Source organism: Otolemur garnettii, unplaced genomic scaffold (assembly GCF_000181295.1).
Source record: "Otolemur garnettii isolate 467f Iridium unplaced genomic scaffold, OtoGar3 scaffold00024, whole genome shotgun sequence".
In the NCBI taxonomy this organism is placed as follows: Eukaryota; Metazoa; Chordata; class Mammalia; order Primates; family Galagidae; genus Otolemur; species Otolemur garnettii.
In genome coordinates this window covers 19016676-19018575 of record NW_003852419.1, presented here as the reverse complement: position 1 = coordinate 19018575, position 1900 = coordinate 19016676, and the positions used below count along the sequence as shown (strand labels likewise).

Here is a 1900-nt window from a genome sequence, read left to right as displayed (position 1 = left end):
AGCCCCGGCCAAAAACTGTAAAAAAAAAAAAAAAAATGCCAAGAATCAGCACATAATACCTGGGCACACAACACAAAACTCAAATGGAAAGGCTGCAGCTCAGTGAGCACCTGAATCTGAATCACAGTCTATGAAACATAGTGCCAGACAGCTGGCAATAAGGAGGCTGTAACATGTGTGTCCAAAGTATTTCCTGCTGACAGGGAATTCCTTCTTTCCTTTCTTCCTATCCTTGTTGTCCCTCTTCATTTTCACTTTCTTCACATATCATGATTTCTTCTTTTTTTTTTTTTTTTTTTACAGAATCTCACTTTGTTACCCTCGGTAGAGTGCTATGGCACCACAGCTCACAACAACCTCCAACTGTTAGGTGCAAGTGATCCTCTTGCCTCAGTTTTTTCTATTTTAATAAGACAGAGTCTCGCTTTTTTGCTTAGGCTGGTCTGGAACTCCTGGGCTCAAGCAATCCATCAGCCTAGGCCTCCCAGAGTGCTAGGATTACAGGTGTGAACCACACCGCCCGGCCCATTTCATGATTTTCTATAGACCATTGAAAGGTATGAACTTTGCTGTCATTTGTACATAAAAATGTACACCCTGCTTAAGAGGAAGAATAAAGGTTAGCAGATTTAAAAGAAAAAAAGATGGTTTCACTTTTTCTTGCCTCCTCCACCAATATTTCATGTTGGTATCCCTATATTATGATCAAACTGAACTATTCCCCATGTCCTGAACCTGCTCTACATTTTCCTACCCTCACCCCTGCTATTTTCTTAATCTAGACTGCCCTGTATAGCTGCCTCTAATCGCAGTCTGAAATATTCTACCCTTTCTTAATGAGCAGCAAAAACGGCATCTCTAAGAAGCCTGCCAGGAAGAGCTAGCACCTCTTTTCTATCTACAGTTGCTTACTCACAACTCTTTTACAAATACTACAGCATCCTTGCATCCTGCTTATTTGTGTACATTCCCTCTTATTACAGAAGAACATTCCATCTCTGCTCAAAGTCTTTTTGTTTAAAAATCATGTTTAATTCTCTGAGAGGCCAAGGCAGGTGGATTGCCTAAGCTCACAGGTTCCAGACCAGCCTGAGCAAGAGCAAGACTCCGTCTCTAAAAATAGCCGGGAATAGTGGCAGGCGCCTATGGTCCCAGTTACTTGGGAGGCTGAGGCAAGAGAATCACCAGAGCCCAAGAGTTTGAGGTTGCTGTGAACTATGACAACACAGCACTCTACCGAGGGTGACAAAGTAAGTCTCTGTCTCAAAAAAAAAAAAACCTAAAAATAAAATCATGTTTCATCGTTATACTTCCATAAGAATTAAAGAGACTTTTAACCAACAGTGTTGCTTCTAAGGTAAAAGAAAACTGAACCAGACGTCTAAGTAAAACAAAGGCTTGCCACTAGCTTTCACGCTCCCAACTTTCCAGGAAAGCTGGTGACCTATCACTTTTAAAAGTCCGGAACCCACAGATCTGCCAAGGAAACCTGAGTGTTACCAACAGACAGAGGAGAGAGATGTCTTGCGAGGGAAAAAACCAGAGTCCTCACTCACAGTTGTCAGTCAGCCCTACCCAGGGACTGGGTAAGCAAATAAAAGTCAATCACCCTTAGCAAAGTGAAAAGAGGCGACGAAGCAAGCTCTCTAGATCTGAAGGATTGCACTGAGGAGCCCACGAAGTAAAGTATGAAGAGGAAAGCCTTTTCAGCTGTGTAGCAGGGGAGAACGAATCTGAAGACAGATGGGAAGGGGCTGGGCTCCGCGGCGGAGACTACAGAGAAGTACCTTAAGAATCCCCCTCATCTTCGCCAGAAAGGGGCGAAACTCCTCGGGTGGCACCTCCGGATACAGCTGGCTTCGCAGCAGCTCCTCCGTGATGCCCGGGTGCCCGTGGAAAG

At 44.2% G+C, this 1900-nt stretch overlaps 1 protein-coding gene across 1 annotated transcript in view; it reads right to left on the bottom strand.

Moving 5' to 3' along the window:
* Positions 1–1898, bottom strand: part of COMMD1 (copper metabolism domain containing 1) — a gene marked incomplete at its 5' end in the record, with an annotated part of 139881 nt that extends 137983 nt beyond the window's left edge. Inside the window, one exon of the mRNA XM_012804003.2 lies at positions 1788–1898. Coding sequence (XP_012659457.1) covers positions 1788–1898 — 111 coding nt within the window. The remainder of the gene's footprint in view (positions 1–1787) is intronic.
* Positions 1899–1900: the final 2 nt, after the last annotated feature.